This window comes from Trichoplusia ni, unplaced genomic scaffold (genome assembly GCF_003590095.1).
Source record: "Trichoplusia ni isolate ovarian cell line Hi5 unplaced genomic scaffold, tn1 tig00003867, whole genome shotgun sequence".
NCBI lineage: Eukaryota > Metazoa > Arthropoda > Insecta > Lepidoptera > Noctuidae > Trichoplusia > Trichoplusia ni.
In genome coordinates this window covers 297-22,279 of record NW_020800465.1, presented here as the reverse complement: position 1 = coordinate 22,279, position 21,983 = coordinate 297, and the positions used below count along the sequence as shown (strand labels likewise).

Below are 21,983 nucleotides of genomic sequence, written 5' to 3'. Positions count from 1 at the left end.
ATATGTGCGTGAGGTAAGCCGCGTTTTTGCCATTCAACACTATACATATAACACAATACTTCTCCAAAAATGTTATCTTTGGTAAGTAGATCTATCATTAATTTTAATTTTAAATGAAAAACTCTTGCGATGATATCATGGCTTTCATGCGGTGCTTGACCCTCAAGAAGCTCCCGAGTGATTTCATCCCCACTTAGGATTGGTAGTTACTGTAATAAATAAGTCGGGACGTCCATATTTTCTTACGTAACAAAAAGCATCTTGAGTACGTTCGTGCATGTACCGTGGACCATCAGTAAAAAAAGAGGGTAAAATAACTAAACGGCCCATATTCACCGTATCATTATCTTGCTGCATGGCGTCGCGAAGGTGTACGTATTCTTCAGCGCGTAGCTGCCTTTGATTAGATCCTAAGTAAACTAACCTTTCGGTTTCAATTTTTGCATACATGTCAACAATAAACTGATTGAAGAAGCCACGAAAACGTTGAAAGTATACAAACCTATTCCGCCTCACTTGCAAGTTGTAACAATAAAATTGAAGGCATGAAATCTTTTTATTATAATTAGGTGCACCTGTATGCGGATCAGTTTGGTATAATAACCATCTTCCCCTCGACAACATATCAGCCGATATTGCAAACTGTCATAAGCCCTGTAGGTTTCGTAAATACGTTGCAAACGATTGTCTCTGGACCGGATAACAATATCACGCCTATCACATTCTTGGTCGACCAATACCACAGCAACTTCATTTGTGGATGGAGCATTATAACGCCTAGGATGTTCCTGAGTTGGACACCTATCGGCATTTATAACAATTTTATAATTGCTATCATCATATCGAGGAAGAGCTTCTAGTGCCGATTTAAAACTGCATACATATGAATTAACCTGATGCAACATGTCTTGATGCACCGGTACATGCATTGTCGACGAACTGCGGGCTAGAGGCAGTTACAAATCATTCAGAATTGGTGTACCCGTTATTTATTATGAACAATGCCTTTCTGTTGATGTATGGCCAGTAAACGCGAGATTTAACACATGGATTACTTATGACAGCCCGAGACATCCCAGAAAGTATAAGACATCTCCTAATGGCCAGCCATCACACCAGTCATTTTGTACCTAAGACAACTCCTAACAAGATAAAGAACATAGATATACTGTATCAAAACGTCCGGGGTCTGAAAACTAAACTGTCGACATGGAGAACGAACTTATTACAACTGGAACATAATCTGATAGCCGTTACTGAGAGTTTTCTTGATACTTCTATTGAAGATGCAGAGCTTGCGGCCGGCGATTGGAATGTCATGCGACGTGACCGGGGAACACCTTGTGGTGGGGTGATGCTCGCCGCGCGTGCGCCTATTGTGCTGCGCCGCCGCCGAGATCTCGAAACTAATTGTGGTGAGGACTTGTGGGCGGACTTTACATGGTGTGGACGTACTGTTCATGTGTGTGTTATATATATCAAACCCACTGCAAGCGATGATGAGTACATGCGATGGTTTTGTAAAGTGGAAGAGTTTGTAAACAATTTAAAAGGTTTCGTCATAATTTTAGGTGACCTCAATTTAAATAGTGTTTCGTTAAATATTAAGAATTATTATTGTTACTTTTTATCTTTTTGTAGTTTGAATGAGACGAATGTTGTGATGAACTCGCATGGAGGTATGTTAGATGTTGTTTTGATTCAGGAGATTATCGGTGCACCCAAAACATTAGTTACCGCTTCCGAGGGCATAGTGCCATTGGATGCCTATCACCCGGCACTACACATTGAGATAGGAGTCGATGTAAGTCACTGCAAAGAGTCTATTGAGCCCAGCAACATAGACAGCGCTAAGGATTGGAACTTCCGTAAATGTGACTTCAATAAACTTTATCTTTCACTTACCGATCAAAAAATTTGGAATAAGGTTTTAGAATCTCACGATGTTAAAACAGCTACACAATTTTTTTACAGAATCGTGTATAATATATTTGATCAGTGCACGCCTAAAAAACGCAGAGGAAAATCGTCAAACAGGCGATATCCTGTGTGGTTTACAAGCGATATCATCCAGGATCAAAGGCGCAAGTTAAATCTCCATAAAACTTGGAAAAGAACTAAGCACATTAGTGATTACTTGCCGTTCTCTAATCTTAGGTCAAGTCTTAGAACTCGTATTGCAGACGCGTATTCTTTGTACGTGAGAAATATAGAGGATAATATTAAACGTAATCCTCGTCAGTTCTGGTCACACATTTCCAGCCTAAGGTCCAAAGGTGGGTTTGAACCGAATGTAACATATAAGGGTTCATCTTTTGCGGGTGCCAAAGCGGCAAGCGCTTTTGCTGATTCTTTCGCGTCTGTTTTTCTGTCTGATGATCCGCAACTTAATGCTGATCATGTTGGTATATCTGACCGTTCCTCTAACAGCAATTACATTAACATACCCCCATTGTGCCCTGCAGACATTATTAAAGGCATAAACAAGCTTAAATCCAACAGTTCTACTGGCCCGGACAACATCCCTCCCTTTATAGTTAAAGACCTAAAATATATTTTGAGTGATCCTCTTTGCCACATTTTTAATTTAGCCTTACAGACTGGTACATATCCCTCTGAATGGAAAGTCTCTAGAGTAACACCTATCCCTAAAACCAAAAACAAAAGTTGCGTCGAAGAATACCGCCCAATCGCTATTCTATCCTCCCCAGCCAAGGTCTTCGAAAACATCCTCCACAATGGCATATACGAACAAATGAATAAGTATCTTTGTAATGAGCAGCATGGTTTCAGAAGTAAAAGGTCTGTTGACACAAATCTTCTGACACTTGTTGACTATATCTCGTCTAGTTTAGATCGCGGACGTCAAGTAGACGTACTGTACTTCGACTTCCGGAAGGCATTTGATAGGGTTAACAATGACGCGCTACTAAGGAAGCTTAGCAAAATAGGTTTTTCACCATCTCTCCTCCGCCTGTTTGCAGATTATTTACGTGATCGACAACAGTTTGTTAGGCTAGGTGCGTACGTGTCACCTATAACACACGTTCCGGTGTGAGTCAAGGTTCCATCCTGGGGCCTCTTTTATTTCTTATTATGATCAACGATCTGCCCCAAGTCCTGGTTCATGCAAGATGCCTCTTATACGCTGATGACTTGAAACTGTACTTGGAAATTAAATCAGAATGCGATAGTTTCGCACTACAGCAAGATATCGATGCAATTTACAAGTGGAGCGTTGACAACGAGATGGAGTTTAATCCTTCCAAATGCTTCGCTATGACATTCGGGCGAATGAGGCACCCAGTTTACTTTGAATATCATTTAAACAATACTGCTATCACGAAGTCTACAGCCATGAAAGACCTGGGAGTCACATTTGATCGAAAGCTTACCTTCCACGATCATATGGTCTCGGTAGCTAAACAATCCTACCAAAGGTTAGGCTTTGTTCTTCGCAACTGCCGTGATTTTCGTACTGATCATTCTAAGAAAATAGTTTTCAATGCACTCGTACGTAGTAAGCTGGAAACCAGCTCGTGTGTGTGGAATCCACATGAAAGTACCTATGCACTTTTATTAGAAAAAGTCCAAAAGGCCTTCCTTAGGCACCTATATAAGCAAGAATACGGGTACTATCCATATCTCTATCCGACTAAATTCCTACTGGGCTGCCTCGGTTATAACTCGCTGAACGTAAGGCGAGCACGAGATCAGCTTGCAATAGCTTGTAAGACACTCCGTGGTACTATCGATGCTCCTGATCTGCTAAAGGAGCTGGCGCGCTTTTATGTCCCAGATAAATACTGCAGGGGCAAAAAGCACAGACTCTTTGCCGTGCCTGCATGTCGTACGGTGGCACGTGCTAAGTCGCCAATCCCACGCACTCTAGCTGTGCTTAATAATCTCTTGGATCTTAATCCAACAGCTGATCTGTTTGCGGATGTATGGCCGAAGATTTTGTCGGTATGCCTGAAGTACTGTGAGATAAATTTATGAAAGTGTTTTGTTTTTATGTTTTTTTTATTTATATTCTAATTTTTTTAATGTTTAAATTTGTATAATGTATATTTTTTAATTGCTGTAATTGGTTTTTCACCGTTGTAATTGATTAAAATAAATTAAAAATAAATTAAATAAATTAAATTGAAGTTGTGAAATTAGTTCAGTATTTAAATTCGGGAAATATTGATTTCTTATATTCGACTGTTCGTTGTAGTCGGATACGAAATATATTCGAAGAAACTTAGGTTGGTCTTCAGGCAAAAGGGATCCTATCAAATGGTAAACATGACCTTGTACCTTAAAAGTAGGCATGAAAGGACCTTTTGAGATTTGTTTAGCACCAAAGGATGTCATTTGAAACGCACTATTATAAGTGCGAATATTGTCTAAGAACTGTTTAGATTGCTCATGTTCCCCTAAAAGTAGTGATTTCAATGGTTCCGGCGGGTCTGCGAAAGAAGGCAAATTTATTTTGCCTCCAGAACAACAGAAACCAGCCGACTCCTTACTCCACTTTGAAGCATTACAAAGAACACATACTATAGCCCATTAAAGAAGATGATCTGTAATCAATTGCAAGGATATAAGCAAACCCACTTTTATATTTGTCGGACCACGCCACCGAAATTCTAGATTGATCATCTATGTGTAAATCTAAGTTATTAAGACTATGTCGAAATCTGTCTGAGGTAAGACGGGCCTCTCGCTGTTCGTCCGTTTCAAGAGACCGAATATTTTCGATTCTTAATCTTTCATTAGACAAACTTATTAATCGATCTTGTTTGAAAGAATTGTAATGTTCACGTACCGACTCTATTCGTTGTACATGCTCATGTTCATCTTCAAGAGATCGAATAATATTATGGTGCACCCTATCATTTGTCAATTCTCGAGATAAAATATGATGTTCGCGATCAGCTGTAAGCCGTAGTTCCCTTTCAGTGAAGGTTTCTGACTCACGAAACAATGTATGACGTTCTCGGTCAGCTGAGAGCCGTAGTTCTCGTTGTGAAGCAGTTTCAGCTTCTCGGGATAACACATGTTGTTCTCGGTCAATAGTAAGCCTAAGTTCTCGTTGAGAAAAGCTTTGAGACGCAGGTGATGTAGCTCGTCTCGCTCTGTCAGCTGCTAATCGCATCTCTCTCTCTGGAGAGCTTGCATTGGCTCGAGAAGTTGAGGCACTAACTCTCATAGAGTTTAACCGATGTGCTCTTTCCTCTGCTGATTCTTGAGAACGCGCATTTCTCATCCTCTTAGCATCTCTCGAATTTCGAGATAAAGATGGTCGTTTTTTAGGTGGCATTTTGTATTTTTAATTAACGGTATATTAAATATAGCTGTTGCCCGCGACTTCGTCCCCGTGGGTAGAAGATATAAGTTATGATTCATACCTGCCCTGTTTTTTTTACATTTTCCATTGTATTTTCGCTCCTTTTAGTCGCAGCGTGATGGTTTATAGCCTAAAGCCTTCCTTGATGAATGGTCTATTCAACACAAAAATATTTTTTCAATTTGGACCAGTGGTTCCTGAGATTAGCGCGTTCAAACAAACAAACAAACTCTCCTGCTTTACATATTAGTATAGATTTGTATTTTTAATTAACGGTAAATTAAATATAGCTGTTGCCCGCGACTTCGTCCCCGTGGGTAGAAGATATAAGTTATGATTCATACCTGCCCTGTTTTTTTTACATTTTCCATTGTATCTTCGCTCCTATTAGTCGCAGCGTGATGGTTTATAGCCTAAAGCCTTCCTTGATGAATGGTCTATTCAACACAAAAATATTTTTTCAATTTGGATCAGTAGTTCCTGAGATTAGCGCGTTCAAACAAACAAACAAACAAACAAACTCTTCAGCTTTATATATTAGTATAGATGTGCAATATGTAGACTTACTTATTTACATACTAAGGAAAATAGTAATAATACATAAGATATAGTACATACACATTAGGGTGGAGGAGCTCGTGGCTAAGCCATAACCGCATAAGTGATACGATCACAGGTTAAGCTATGCTTGACGCGGTTGGTCTGTAGATGGGTGACCATCTTCGTCATAACGAGTTCCTCCGTGTTTCGGAAGGCACGTTAAATTGTGGGTCCCGGCTGTTATTCCTACATCTTTGACAGTCGTTACAGGTAGTCAGAAGCTTGAAAAAGTCTGACAGCCAGTCTAACCAAGGGGTATCGTGTTGCCCAGGTAACTGGGTTAAGGAGGTCAGATAGGCAGTTGCTCCTTGTAAAACACTGGTACTTAGCTGAAACCGGTTGGACTGGTAGCCGACCCCAACATAGTTGGGAAAAGGCTAGGCCAATGATGATGACATTAGGGTGGAGCGAAAATGTATGGAGCAAAAAAAAAATCGTTTTATCTCAACGGAATAGGGATGAAAAGTTGTCTTATAATATTTAAAGCAAGTGTACAAAATTTCTCTTACCAGTCGCAATATTTTGAGGTGCCCCAGAGGAGATGAAAATAAATAAAAAAAACAAAATTTCCAGTTTTTCTATTTATTGCAAAAATTAAACATAAACAAAGAAAACTTAAATATTAAACTGTTTTTTCGTATTAAAAGTAGGCATGCGTTTACGCGAAAGCAGTCTCGCTCTAATGAAACCGTCTCTTTTATTATCCCCACAAACTGCATTTGATGCTTCTGTCACCAACTTGACGCAGCGCTCTACGGCTTGAGTGTGACATGGAAAATCAATAATCTGACACATGTTGAGACCGTTTTTGACCACATCTTTCAAGGTTTCATCAGACATATGTAAAGTAAGAGGTGGTTCTGTTATCTCGCAATCTCGCCACGTAATAATATCAGTATAATCTTTGGCGTCAAAATTAAATATAGGGACCTTAAACATCCGAAGTCCTTGAGCATTCTCTGATCTTGCTTTGATAATTCTTCGGTATGCGAGATCCCTTATAACCTCTCTATCATCGCCAAGCATAGCAAGGAGAAGATTTTCTGGGTGCCCGAAATACCCGTTTCGCTGCATTACCTTGTCAATGATTTTCTTCAAATTATCATCCAAATAACGACTAAGACTAATCATTTGCCATACGTGCTTGGCTCCGTTAATACACGAAGAATTACATTTTATCGTAAACCACATCGGTCCATAAACCCTCATAACGTAAGTGGCTAATACTATTAACTTTTCTTCTGGGTCAGTTTTAGTTGCATACAATCTTAGAATTCGATTGGCTGTTGTTAGCCACCTGGATTGGTTAAGAGGTCCAGGTTCCTTATTAGCTAAATCAGAAGGAAATATACCAGTACTAATAGCAGTAATCACATCATAAAGATATTTTTGGTCAGTACTCAGATCTGGCTTCGAAATTTCAGGTAATATTGTTGGTATAACGGTAAATTTGACTATCGGCTTTGTATGACAATTTTGTAATTGACTTCCGATGGCGCCTGAAAAACATTTAGGCCCTGTAGTTTTGCCATCTAAATGTAACAGCAAGTGTCGCAATGGTAATTCATTTGAATGCAGTTGGCAAATAAACCACTGTAATGGTCTATTTAGTTCTTCTTCCATCAGGCGGATAACACCACCTTTGAAACCCGTATTCACCACTGTTCCATCGCAGCCAATGACAGCTATCTCACTCAGTTCTACAGACTTAGATTTTAAGTGATTTATTATAGTATCTTTTATACCTTTAGCAGTACCCGACTCACACGTAACGTGCCCAAAATAATTACTTCCAGGTTCCGATAATATTACATAATGATCTTCTATGAGCCGTTTTCTGTAAAATTTCCCTTTTTTTTTCAATACGAACCAAAGTCTTATCCTTTCTTCCATCAAAATATATACTACGAAGAATTTTGTTGCAGTCAGCTTCTTGCAAAGTTGATCTGACTTTAGTTCTTTCACGGCGCAACTTTGAACGATCAATGATATGACTTGGGTCGTTTGATGAAATAATGCCAACATCTTTTAAGACAGAAGAAGCTATAATAGCAGCGGCTCTATCCGAAACACCAGTACGATCGCAGGCAAGAGCTAATGAGGGTAAATTCAATCGCTTTTTTTTATTTGGTGGCGAAGCTTTAGGTTTTACCTGTTCTGGGTTTTTATACTGAGGACTAGTAGATGGCACAAGCAAACTATCGCATGAGCTGTTGCTTTCTGTTGCCAAATCATCAGTCAATGAACGAGAACAACAAGGTTTATCAAAATAGCTTTCCTGTGTATTGCGATATAAAGCTTTTTCTTTTCTTTCTTGTTTTTTCTTATTTTTTGCCGTTTTTTGCCGCCTATCATCATTTTTCTGGACGTTCTTTGATCCAATAAAAAGTCAACTTCCTCCTTGGGAATGCGACATTCTTTAGGACAGTTACAATCCGATATAACTTTGCATTTGCAGCTACAAATATCAAACAAACTATGAGAGTCAGATATAAACTTTTTAATTTTTTCTTGGTATTTAATGTTCGTTTGACGGCCTCGATATGGTTTCATTAGGCATCTGTATTTATCATGATAAACGCGAATCAATTGTAGGATTCTTTTTAAACTTACAGTTGGCAGCGACGATTTTTTCCATATTTCTAAAACTTCTTGAGCCAGCCTTTCAGATATTTCATGAACTGTTGGCTCTTTTGTTGTTATATCAGGCTTCAATTCGTGTTTGATAAATAAATAATATTTCATAATGTCATTGTAAGTTGGTAACTGAGAAAGAGGTACCTTTTCTGGCAAACCAAAGACAGGGCAGCTTGACATTTGTCGTGTTTTAACTTGCGACATATTTCTGTAATTAAGACAAAGAATACCTATAATAGTACTACGATTATGACAAAAAATGTAAGTTTTTAATGTGAAAAATAAATATCTTGTTCCCAGCTGGCAGATTCAATGTGTCAAGTACCTAAGTGCACGATAAACAAGTGAACTCGTGTACGCGCGCTAGTTGACTAATACCATTTCATTGAAATGAAACTACTTTTACGGATTTTATCGCGGTTTAATTTTAGATTTTAGTTCCCGACGTTTCGAAACCCTTGCAGGTATCATGGTCACGGGCAGACTGAGATGGCGTTCGTCTTGACAGGAGATGTTGCTCGTTCTACCTTCATATTTTAATTAATTATTTGTGGTCCGACCTACGCAGTATGAGCTCACTGTGTCTTGATGTCTTGCAGCGCTGCTCTTGGGTTTGGCCTTGAGTTTATTTATTATTGGATCCCAAGTAGGTGATATCTTCCAGCCATCTTTCTATTGAAATTAGGGTGTTTTTTAATCTCAATAGCCTCGCGAAACATCCTAGGTAGGAATTTGGATTCTTTAGCGAGGATCTGTGGTTGGTCAAATCTAATATAATGGCTGGAACCTTCAGCATGTTCGGCGACTGCAGACTTCGTTGAGCGGCGGTGTTTCACGTCAGCTATGTGTTCTTTAACGCGGGTCCCTATGCTTCGTTTGGTTTGACCGATGTAAGAGAGGCCGCAGTCACAATCTAGTTTGTATACTCCTGCATCTTGTAGAGGTATGTGACACTTGACGGATGGTAAGGACTGGCTAATCTTCTTGGGCGGCTTGAAGTATGTTTTAATTGAAGCTCGCTTCAGGATGTAACCAATCTTGTCAGTGACTCCTCTGATGTATGGTAGTACAGCAGGCAAACGATCAACAGTGGCTGGCTTCACTCGGTTTCTGTGATGGGGCCGTGGAACTTGGAGCTTGTTGTCTCGCAGTACTTGCTTGACGTGTTGAAGCTCAGCGGCAAGGTGTCTGTCATCACAGAGTCCGTGTGCTCTCTGAAACAAAGATTTTCCCACGGTAGCTAACTGTTTAGGGTGGTGGTGAGATTCACCGTTTAAGTACCTATCTGTATGGGTCTTCTTTCGATACACGGTGTGACTAATGGTCTGATCAGGATTTCTTTTAACTAATATGTCTAAGAAGGCAAGAGATTTATTATTCTCCAACTCCATAGTGAATTGAATTTTGTTATTAATGGAGTTGAGATGTTTTAAAAATGCATTTACTTGGTTAGATGGTAAAATTGTGAAAGTGTCATCTACGTACCGTTTATAAAACCTGGGAGTGAAAGGAGCTGTTTTTAAGGCTGTCTCCTCGAAGTCTTCCATGAATATATCGGCGACTACAGGGGATACAGGCGAGCCCATCGCTACACCATCTACTTGTACATAGAATTTATTGTTCCACAGTAGGTAGCCAGATGTGAGGCAGTGCTCGAGAAGTTCTGCATATTCTAGAGGTAGGTTGTTCTCTGCTAGCTTCTTGGAAACAATTTCAATACAATCCTTAACTGGTAGGCATGTAAACAAGGACTGTACGTCGAAACTAACCATTACATCTTCATTGTCATGAAGATGGAGATGTTTAATCTCATTGACAAAGTGGTATGAATCCTTCACAAACGCTGTGGTGTTGCCTCTGAGTGGTGAGAGTGTTTTCGCGACGTGCTGAGCCAATCTGTAGGTTGGTGTGTCGATTTGGCTTACAATAGGACGTAGCGGGGCGTTTGGTTTGTGTATCTTTGGCAACCCATTCAGTTTAGAAGGTTTTGCGCATGTAGGTATTAAGTAGGTAACATCTAGACTTAATGCTTCGGAGTGTTTCTTAACCAAGGCGGTGGTAGTTGTTAACACCTTTTTGGTAGGATCAGTCATTTAGTCTAGATGTTACCTACTTAATACCTACATGCGCAAAACCACCTAAACTGTATGGGTTGCCAAAGATACACAAACCAAACGCCCCGCTACGTCCTATTGTAAGCCAAATCGACACACCAACCTACAGATTGGCTCAGCACGTCGCGAAAACACTCTCACCACTCAGAGGCAACACTACAGCGTTTGTGAAGGATTCATACCACTTTGTCAATGAGATTAAACATCTACATCTTCATGACAATGAAGTAATGGTTAGTTTCGACGTACAGTCCTTGTTTACATGCCTACCAGTTAAGGATTGTATTGAAATTGTTTCTAAGAAGCTAGCAGAGAACAACCTACCTCTAGAATATGCAGAACTTCTCGAGCACTGCCTCACATCTGGCTACCTACTGTGGAACAATAAATTCTATGTACAAGTAGATGGTGTAGCGATGGGCTCGCCTGTATCCCCTGTAGTTGCCGATTTATTCATGGAAGACTTCGAGGAGACAGCCTTAAAAAACAGCTCCTTTCACTCCCAGGTTTTACAAACGGTACGTAGATGATACTTTCACAGTTTTACCATCTAGTCAAGTAAATGCATTTTTAAAACATCTCAACTCCATTAATAACAAAATTCAATTCACTATGGAGTTGGAGAATAATAAATCTCTTGCCTTCTTAGACATATTAGTTAAAAGAAATCCTGATCAGACCATTAGTCACACCGTGTATCGAAAGAAGACCCATACAGATAGGTACTTAAACGGTGAATCTCACCACCACCCTAAACAGTTAGCTACCGTGGGAAAATCTTTGTTTCAGAGAGCACACGGACTCTGTGATGACAGACACCTTGCCGCTGAGCTTCAACACGTCAAGCAAGTACTGCGAGACAACAAGCTCCAAGTTCCACGGCCCCATCACAGAAACCGAGTGAAGCCAGCCACTGTTGATCGTTTGCCTGCTGTACTACCATACATCAGAGGAGTCACTGACAAGATTGGTTACATCCTGAAGCGAGCTTCAATTAAAACATACTTCAAGCCGCCCAAGAAGATTAGCCAGTCCTTACCATCCGTCAAGTGTCACATACCTCTACAAGATGCAGGAGTATACAAACTAGATTGTGACTGCGGCCTCTCTTACATCGGTCAAACCAAACGAAGCATAGGGACCCGCGTTAAAGAACACATAGCTGACGTGAAACACCGCCGCTCAACGAAGTCTGCAGTCGCCGAACATGCTGAAGGTTCCAGCCATTATATTAGATTTGACCAACCACAGATCCTCGCTAAAGAATCCAAATTCCTACCTAGGATGTTTCGCGAGGCTATTGAGATTAAAAAACACCCTAATTTCAATAGAAAGATGGCTGGAAGATATCACCTACTTGGGATCCAATAATAAATAAACTCAAGGCCAAACCCAAGAGCAGCGCTGCAAGACATCAAGACACAGTGAGCTCATACTGCGTAGGTCGGACCACAAATAATTAATTAAAATATGAAGGTAGAACGAGCAACATCTCCTGTCAAGACGAACGCCATCTCAGTCTGCCCGTGACCATGATACCTGCAAAGGTTTCGAAACATCGGGAACTAAAATCTAAAATTAAACCGCGATAAAATCCGTAAAAGTAGTTTCATTTCAATGTCTAACATTCGCGTAAACCTAAGAAACCACTATAATACCATTTCTTTGATGTGAGAGAGTGAAATAAAAAATACCCCTCCCCCACACCCCGGTACGTACTGATCAGAACACACGCGTTTCAAGTTCAATCTTGTTTAGTTTACACTAATAAAGCATCGCTAAGAATATAATTCCGGGTTTATAGAACGTTTGCGATTTTATGGAATTTGCGCAAATTTTCAAAACTTTAAGATGATGGGGGCACCTCTAAACTTAACGTAAGCAAACTGAGTTTTCTTATATTTAGTTATGACCTAAATTAGCAACTTTAAACAGGTATGCCGAAGCAAAAATTAAAAAAAAAAAATAATCGCTCCACCCTAATTCACATACTTAGATTTAAGAATTAGGACGATGAAGGTTGTAGGGACAACTCAGCTAGACTTTCCAGTAACAGCTTACGAACCCTCACTTTAAATGCCAAACGGTTGGTGGACATCCTGATTTCAGGGGGAAGAGAGTTCCAAAGTGAAACGGCTTGTACAGGGAAAGAAGAGTTGACGAAACCAGAGCTATGGGAAGGACACAGAAGAAGAAGATCATTGGAAAACCGGAGGTCGCGGCTGTGATTATCGCACAGATAACAGAAATAAGGTGATAAGTAAGCAGGGGGAGAGGGAGACGTCAAGAAAGAAAACAGAGTACAGAGAGCCCGCATCTTACGGCGCTCGCGGATGGGAAGCCAGCCAAGGGTGGTGCGATAAGCAGACACATGGTCATACTTACTGTTATGAGGATTCCCGAATTTCGGTTTTAAAAAAACAAAGAAATAAAACTTAGATGAAAATTGAAGGACACTTTAATTACATTAGGACTCGGTAAATAGGGCAAGTGTCACGCGCGGATGATGGAATCGAACTGTCGTAAAGAGAGCATCTTATTATTATGAACTATCAAAAGTGCTGACAAGGGATATAGAAAGAGCCGTTGGGCACTATCATATGTATACATTACATATATATAACAGCCCCCAGGGTTTTGACTAAACTTATCCTTAAAAGGTAAAGTTTATGCAAGGGATTTACGGATTTTAGGTGCGGAAATGTCGGAAGAACTAGCAGCAACTTCTGTAAGCTCTTCAGCTTTTTCCATATTACATTTGAAAGCTTGTCTATTTAAGAGACGATGACAAATGCCCGATTTTATAAACTTACAAAATAGAACAAAAAGAGATATTACAATAATAACAAATATAATTATTGTTACATAGGAATAATATTCACCATATAAAACAATATGTGGTTTTTCAATTAATTTGTCAAGATTATTGACAATGCGACTGGTTTCCAAATTTCGTCGTGACGTTATAGAATCAAGGTTAATATTAGTAAGATTTAAAACGGGAATTTGAGGCTCAAGTTTCGATAATGTTTCCGAATTACAACAAGAGTCATTTACTAGATTAAAGTTAATTTAAATTGTTTGGACCTTAATTGTTTTGTAATATTTGGGTATTAACCTTGAGTCTTTATAAAAGGCTATACAATACGGAGGTAAGTTTATCATGCCTGTGCCTGATATGATAACTTCAGTATTGGAAGCTTTACAGTCTATGGACAATTTGGAAGGGTTTGTAATAACATATAACCATGTATTGTTAGCCAATGTTTGCCAAATATCTAGTTGGCCTTAAATAAATTGGGTCTTACAATTACTAGGCACAGATTTTAATGCTTTTGAGATTATATCCGATGCAGATCCAAGTCCTGGCACACGAGTAAGTATCTAGGTTGTCACATATATAGTACTGGTTATTTATTGTCTTACAGCTACTTAGATTATCTAATTTACTATAATATGATCTATCTCTGTTAATAGCTAGATATTTAGTAGAGGGAATGATCATAGTATAAGTATCATGCGTTACAGAAACTGGATAAGGTATGTTATGATATAAATCATAGCTCCTGGAATTTACTAAAGGTATTTTTAAGGCAAATACAACTTTGTTATTATTATAATAACTCGCAATTTCTGAAACATTCAATAAAGTGTGTATATTTTCTAAAGTTAAACTTAAAGGAAATTGATATCAGCTAAAAACCTATAATTATTAACAAACTCTGTAAATAGCTGTTTTGGACTTATAATAGAAGGATACAAAATATTTAATTTACTAAACATAATAGCGTTTACAGTGTCTTCTAGTTTAAAAGATAAAGTTAGGAGACTACTTTCTAATAAATTTAACATTCCATTGAATTTAGTTTTTTATATTAATTTATCAGCTAACAAGGTCAAGTTCTTTTGGAATAAAGCTATGTCATCAATAGCATCATTGTAACGTCGCGTCTATGGCCAACTTACTAATTGTCCATGGACGCGGCGACAGTGGTCCACCCTAGTGCCTAAACGTCAAGATGTGAGAGGCTACGTGACATTCCCTCTCGATCGCCATAACTGGCGGCTGCTGCCACGACTCCTAAGGTGTAATTATACCCCAATCTTGGGTGAGTTTCTATGTTTATTGCTAAACTAAGTGTGTGCCGTGTACGGGATAACCTACTTCATATTAATTTTCACATATTTAATCCCATTCTGCTTGTTCTGTTTCGCTTGCCTTGGCCGACCACGCGGTCTTAGGTTATCCCATGCATGCGGGCTGCATTGCCCTTGTTCTCAATAGTGTTAAGTGAATACTCAGTGTGCCTTCAGCTGTTACTAGCCTCCTGCCACCCCTTTAAAGGCTAAAATGAGCTCTGGATAGTGTAAGCACTTTATTGCATCAGCCTTGAGCACGTGTCATTGCACCCATCTGCCTTGTAAACCGCTGCGATGTGTGAGCTTTCCCTTTCCCTGCCTCTGTGCTGCCCTGGGGACCACTAGGGGAGCATCCACATCGCATGCGGGCCAACATCTTCGGCACCGCTAACCTACGCACCTCTATGCACGCTTCCAGGGGTCACCCTACGGGTTACCGCCGTCCCACTACCTTCTGCGGGTCCCGCTCTCCAGCCGGCGGCTAAGCACCTACTGGTGGCCGCGGCCGTTGTCACGCCAGCGACCCCAGCTTCTGGGCAGCTTCAGCCAGCTCCCGGGCCGCTCATCCAGCTTCTGTGCCGCTCAGCCAGCCTCTGCCCGCTCACCGGGCCGCTCAGCCATCTTCAGCCAGCTTCCGTGCAGCTTCAGCCAGCTTCCGTGCAGCTTCAGCCAGCTTCCGTGCGGCTTCAGCCAGCTTCAGCCAGCTCACCGGGCACCCTACGTGGACCCCCCAGGGACGGTACCCCCTCACTCATATAAAAGCGAGGACTTAATTACCTGTGCCACAAACCCGCGACCTAGCCGGACCTAGTTCCATTAAAGACCTTTTTGGAGATCTACCTCGGGTTTTCTTTCTCCCTAATTGGTTAACGGTCCGCACAGCCTACCTGTGCGGCCCTCACCGTTACAGTGGCGCCCAATCTTTACTGGCACAGGTACTTAGGTTGTCGCTTGGCTGCATCGCAGCGGTATTATTTAAATTCAACTATAATCTAATATAATAATTTATTTAATGAACATAATATAATCTAACACTATAATTTATTAATAATTAATTAAAGATTATAATCAATGTTTAACTAAGAATCAATACTATAATTAATTAATTAATCTCAATAATTGTTCTTATTGGTTATCCTTATAACTGATACTGTAATTATCAAAATATTTCATTAATTCTGTAAGTCTGTGTTGTAACACTCAACTGTGTAATTGGTTATAATCTAATCAGTTCCAATTGTTAACTACCACTCATCGGTTCTTGTTGTATAAAATGGGAACTCACCCAATCAATTTTATTCACCTAAGAAAAGCTGAGCTTGAATATGAGGTACTTATTAGGGGTGGAGAATCTGGCACTTGTATAGAACTTAGAAAACAAATAAATCAGCTATGTAAGAAATATTCTAGTGATGACATTCAGGAGTCCGGTTTGGATACCCGGGAGGATTTAGATGCTGTAGAACTTACCTTGTCAGAATTTCAGTCAAGTATAGTAGGAATTAATACTGAGGCCGGAGTATCCAAGGCCATATCATATAAGAACCACATTAGGTACAGGTTATCACGTATTACACCAACTAATTCTGAACTTATTACACGAAGAAAGAAACTAGAAGCTACATTCACCACTGCCACATCACAGCTCGCTGATCTTGAAACCAAATATAGGTCCCACAACAACACTCATACCGCTCAACATTCAGAGCCTACCGGCTCCAACATAACTGTTACTTGCACCAACCACATTCCTAATAAGCCAAAATATGATGGTAGGACTTGTGTACGCTCTTTTATTCAGAATCTAGAGGAATTTCAGATTAGTAAGAAAATCAAGGCAGATGACATGTTTAACTATGCCTATGAAATCTTTTCGGACAATGCCTTGCATTGGTACCGACATATTAGACCTAAGGTTAGCTCGTGGTTGGAACTTACACAACTACTAAAAGAGGCCTTCGACTCCGATGACTATGACTACAGATTGCTTACTGAAATAAGACAGCGTACTCAAGGAGACCTTGAGAACATAACAGTATATATTTCCATCATGAACGGTCTGTTTAATAGGTTGAACTCAAGGCCAACTGAATCTGAAATATTCGATATTATCTCCCATAACTTAAAACCAATTTATGCGGAAGTTCTAGCAATCAGTAATGTGAAAACTCTGGAACAGCTAGAAGCGGTTTGCAAAAACTACGAAAAATATAAATCACGAGCTGCCCATTATCAGGAACCCTCTAAATCTAACCTCTCCTCCTTGGCACCAGAGTTCGCATATATCAAGACCGGAACCAAGTCTTTTGGCACGGCCTCTAATTCTTATTCTTATAACTACAGTAGATATAGCCGAGGTAATTTTTATAAAACAGCTACCCCCACTTGGGAGGACCATCGGCCACTGAAGCCTATTTCTGCAGTTAACACAGGAGATGCTAACTCTTCACAAGGGGTTACCCCTTTCTGTCCTCGTTGTAGAAGCAACTCACACTCGCTGCGTCAGTGTGGCGCAGAACGTTTTCCTATTTGTTTCAAGTGTGGGGAGAAGGGGGTAAAATTCCCAGACTGTACTAAATGTAACCGTCCAAAAAACTAGCTGGCTTGGATTGTCGCGTTGGGAAAACAGATTATAATAAACTGAGTAAAGCAGAGTGGGAAGATTGGTTATCCTTTGTTTCTAAATTTTTCAATTGCTACTCCGTCTCGACAATCCAGAAGAAACCTAACAATGATACTAGACCATATGCAGCTATTCTAATAAATCACCTGCCTGTTTGTGGTTTGTTGGACTCTGGTTCTGCAGTGACGGTAATAGGTAGGGATTATCATAAGTTTTTGTCCCAGGAGCTAGGTCTAACCGTGCAACCTGTGGACAGTGAACAGACATTTGTCGCCGCTGGGGGACAAGTATTGCACTCTATTGGCCTCCTAAATTTACCAATTACATTCGAGGACAAAGTGCAAACTATCAGGGCTTATGTGGTTCCTTCAATAGACAGTCCAATTTTATTGGGCATGGATTTTTGGAACGCTTTCCAGATATTTCCTAAACACATTAAATCTATTTTTCTCATAAATAAAAGCGAATCTAACACGCAGCTTAATTCTAAATTACACCTACACTCGTTTGCCCAGTTATCAGAGACACAGAAAGTAATAGCCAATGATATTATTAAACAATTTGAAAATATTTCTTCTACCAGGAAGGGTTTAGGTCGGACCACCCTTATAACCCACTGCATCGATACGGGTGACTCTCCCCCAATCCGTCAACGTTATTACAGGATGTCCCCTGAAAAACAGCGGATTCTGGGAGAAGAGCTTGATGAGATGCTCAGGTTGGATGTAGTCGAGCCGTGCGAGAGCCCATGGTCCTCTCCAGTCTTATTAACACCGAAGAAGGACGGCAAACTTCGTTTTTGCCTTGATAGCCGTAAGCTAAATGCCATTACCAAGAAGGATGCTTATAATCTACCATACATTTCTGAAATACTAGTCAATCTGAGAGACGCTAAGTATCTTTCCAGCATTGACTTATACAAAAGTTTTTGGAAACTGCCCCTTCAGGAATCTGATAGGAATAAAACCGCCTTCTATATACCTGGTCGTGGAACGTTTAGATTTAAAACTACACCCTTCGGTCTTACCAATGCACCAGCAACTCAGCAGAGAATGGTAGATAAGTTGTTCTATGGCCCCGAGTTTGAGAATAGGGTCTTTGCATTCTTGGATGACATTGTCTTGGTTTCCTCTGATTTCAATAATTACATCTCCCTGCTGACTAAAGTACTAAATAAGCTAGCCGACGCCAACCTTACAATTAACATGGAAAAGTGCAAATTCTTCCGCGACGAACTGAAATACTTAGGCTATGTAGTTAATGCTAAAGGTCTTCAACCTGACCCGGAGAAGGTCGAAGCTATTCTAAATTTCCCGGTTCCTACAAACCCTAAGGAAGTCAAAAGATTCTTGGGCACAGCCTCGTGGTACAGACGGTTTGTTCCCAATTTTAGCGCATTAGCAGCCCCGCTTAATAAATTAACCAGTGCTAGTAAAAAAGCCCCGCCTTTCAATGGTCTCAGGAGTGCGATGATTCTTTTAAAAAGCTTAGAGAAATTCTAGTAACCGCACCAGTTTTATCTTGTCCGGACTACAGTTTACCATTCGAAGTCCACACAGATGCTAGCAACTATGGTATAGGTGGCTTATTGACGCAGACAAAGGACGGGGTCGAACATCCTATAGCTTACATGAGCAAATCCCTGTCTAAACAGGAACAAAACTATAGCATTACCGAAAGAGAAACTCTTGCTGTTCTCCTGGCTTTGGAACATTGGCGTTGTTATCTTGAAAACGGTTTGAAATTCACTGTCTACACTGATCACTCGGCTCTAAAATGGTTTCTGAAGCTACAGAACCCATCCGGCCGCTTGGCACGGTGGGGGGTTAGACTTTCAACTTTCAACTTTGACATTAAACACCGTCGTGGTGTGGACAATACTCTTCCAGATGCCTTATCCGGGCGTTTCCTGTGGCCACCTTGGTAGACACGGGCACTTCTCAGTCAAACCCACATACACGGACAAATGACAAGTGGTACTTGAATATATATCACGGTTGTCAACAACACCCGTCGTCGTTTCCGAACTATATAGTTAAGGACGACAGGTTATTTCGATATGTCAAAAGCAAATTTACATTATTAGGTGAGTTTGAATGGAAGGAAGTGATTCCGTCGGAATTAAGGCCGCGCATCATTAAGGAGAACCATGCTGAACCTACAGCGGGGCATCTTGGCATCTACAAGACTTATAAGAGACTGACCCTACGTTACTATTGGCCCGGTATGCATAGGGACGTTGTGGAAGCGGTAACCTCGTGCGACACGTGTATTGCTCACAAACAAGCTAATCACGCCCCACTAGGCCTAATGGGTAAACCAAAGGAGTGTTCACGTCCCTTTCAGATGTTGAGCATCGACATCGTCGGCCCGCTGCCTGTCTCTAGGCGACAAAATGCATACCTCTTTGTGGCAACTTGCTGTTTCTCTAAGTACTGTCTATTGTTTCCTATGAGGAGTGCTAACGCTAAAACTATCTGCAAACTTTTAGAGGACAATATATTCTTGGTACATGGTGTCCCACAGTGCGTTATCTTGGATAATGGAACACAATTCACTTCCTATGAGATGAGGAATTTGTTCAATAAATACAAGGTACCTAATGTGCATTACACCCCTAGATACACCCCACAGATAAACACTGTGGAACGCTATAATAAAACAATAATAACAGCTATTTCTACCCTCATAAATGATGATCAACGCTCTTGGGACCTACAAGTACCCAAGGTGCAATTTGCATTAAACAGCTCAACTAGTGAGGTGACGGGTTATACCCCAGCATTCTTAGTGTTTGGTAGGGAATTGATTGCTGACGGTTCTCATTACCAAAATGCAGATGTGAATGAAATTATTTTCCAGCCGAGGGATCAGTATGCAGAAAACTTAGGGGTTTTGTCTGGTGTCTTTGACCGAGTTCAGTCTGCATTGCTTCAGGCCTATTCAAGAAATGCTTGTAGTTACAACTTAAGGCGGAAGAAATTTGAATTTGATGTGGGTGATATAGTGTGGAAACGTACTTACTACTTAAGCGATAAGGATAAATATTTTTCAAAAAAACTGGCTCCCAAATATGTCAAGTGTAAGGTTTCCGGTAAGCATTCACCTCTGGTATATGATTTGGTGGATATGCAGGATAAACCATTAGGTACTTGGCACATTAAGGACCTAAAAGGGAAGGACCCTCGGTAGTCCCGCAGGCCTAGCTAGGCTAGTGTAGCTCACAATTGTGTTGCAACGATGCCAAGGGACTACCACCTTCACATGCCTTGAAGGCCGCCCTACGCCCATGGTTATGAGCGCATAGCCCTGTTTTCCAGACCCAGTGAACCCACCTAATTTAACTAACCAACCCGCACTAGCTAGTTTTCCCTCTTTGTTCTCTATAGGTTGTATCAGGCGGACTGATGGTAGGCTTTGAGTGTCCTGATTGCTGGTGTCTCTGCAGAGCCTGATGTCTGGGTAGTTCTACAAGTACCACTCCTTAAGCAAATCGGTTGGTGGAGCAATGTCTACACCAACACTATACCTAATAAATGTACTGTGTCACTGTTATACTTTTGTTGGCGTCGCCATGGGGAATACTGTGGGCCTCAGGGGGTGTCTATTATTTATTGCAGAGTAGGTCCCTGTGGTGACTACCATTAAACCTTGTGTTGTCCAAACTTTATTTCTTTTAAGAAATATTTCAAGTCGGTCCCTGGAATCAGGTGCCCGCACCGAATATTATTTATTTTATTTATTTATTCTAACTGGCGTTGTCCTTGCGAATGCTGTGGATCTTGAGGGATGATATTTTTTTTGCAGAGCAGGTCTCAAGGACAACTACCCTTAAAACTTATATTTATCTAATTGTTACCATAATACTAATTATGTTTAACTACTATAATAAACCTTATTATTTAAAAATCAATTGGCTGAAAGCTGATGGTTGTTGCATGTATCCTAGTTATTGAAAATTAATTAAGGTATTTTTCGTGCCCTTGTATCTCTCTACTGGAACCCTTCGGGTCACACTATGACACGTCATACTTACACTTACACTGCAGACTCAAACTCCACCCTATTCACTTTATCCACTGGTTATTACTTTGTTCACCGAATAGAGACAGGGGGAATGATAATTAGCTTAATTAAGCATGATGTTGCTGTAGTTTAAATGGAGGGCAGCGGTCAGTCCCTATATAGTTGGTGATCGAGCGGTGAGATTCTAGCGGATTTTGTTGAGCAAAATCTTTTTTTGCGGGGGGGGGGTACTGTAACGTCGCGTCTATGGCAACTTACTAATTGTCATGGACGCGGCGACAGTGGTCCACCCTAGTGCCTAAACGTCAAGATGTGAGAGGCTACGTGACATTCCCTCTCGATCGCCATAACTGCGGGCTGCTGCCGCGACTCCTAAGGTGTAATTATACCAATCTTGGTGAGTTTCTATGTTTATTGCTAAACTAAGTGTGTGCCGTGTACGGGATAACCTACTTCATATTAATTTTCACATATTTAATCCCATTCTGCTTGTTCTGTTTCGCTTGCC

The 21,983-nt window shown here is 40.5% G+C and overlaps 1 protein-coding gene across 1 annotated transcript; it reads right to left on the bottom strand.

The window, feature by feature from the left end:
- Positions 1–13,115: 13,115 nt before the first annotated feature.
- On the bottom strand, positions 13,116–16,575 carry LOC113508119. The gene is given in 4 exon segments (XM_026891092.1): positions 13,116–14,038; positions 14,040–14,376; positions 14,379–14,589; positions 16,540–16,575. Coding segments are annotated over 4 exon segments (1,269 nt in total). The 3' UTR covers positions 13,116–13,353.
- Positions 16,576–21,983: the final 5,408 nt, after the last annotated feature.